The sequence below is a fragment of the Haliaeetus leucocephalus genome, unplaced genomic scaffold (genome assembly GCF_000737465.1).
Source record: "Haliaeetus leucocephalus isolate CR32 unplaced genomic scaffold, Haliaeetus_leucocephalus-4.0 Scaffold202, whole genome shotgun sequence".
Classification (NCBI taxonomy): Eukaryota; Metazoa; Chordata; class Aves; order Accipitriformes; family Accipitridae; genus Haliaeetus; species Haliaeetus leucocephalus.
This window is the reverse complement of record NW_010972638.1, coordinates 1007-1235: the sequence shown is the minus strand read 5'-3', so window position 1 is coordinate 1235 and position 229 is coordinate 1007. Positions and strand designations below refer to the sequence as shown.

Here is a 229-nt window from a genome sequence, read left to right as displayed (position 1 = left end):
CGCCTCCCCCCCTACCCCCCAGCACCCCAGGGTGCTGCCCCCCCCCCGCTCACGGCCATGGCGATGGCCATGTCGGCCTCGGTGACGGTGTCCATGGGGGAGGAGATGAGGGGGGTCTTCAGGGTGATCTTGCGGGTCAGCGCCGAGGTCAGGTCCTGGGGGGGGGCAGAGACCCTTCTCCCTCCTGGCCACCCCCCTGGTGGGGTAGGGGGACCCCCTTGTCTCCCAG

At 72.1% G+C, this 229-nt stretch overlaps 1 protein-coding gene across 1 annotated transcript in view; it reads right to left on the bottom strand.

Annotated features, from left to right (window-relative positions):
• The window catches only part of IMPDH1 (IMP (inosine 5'-monophosphate) dehydrogenase 1), a 5271-nt gene that overhangs the window by 4096 nt on the left and 946 nt on the right, over positions 1 to 229 (bottom strand). The window contains exon 2 of the mRNA XM_010566045.1: positions 16 to 155. Within this exon, the coding sequence (XP_010564347.1) occupies positions 16 to 155 (140 nt within the window). The remainder of the gene's footprint in view (positions 1 to 15; positions 156 to 229) is intronic.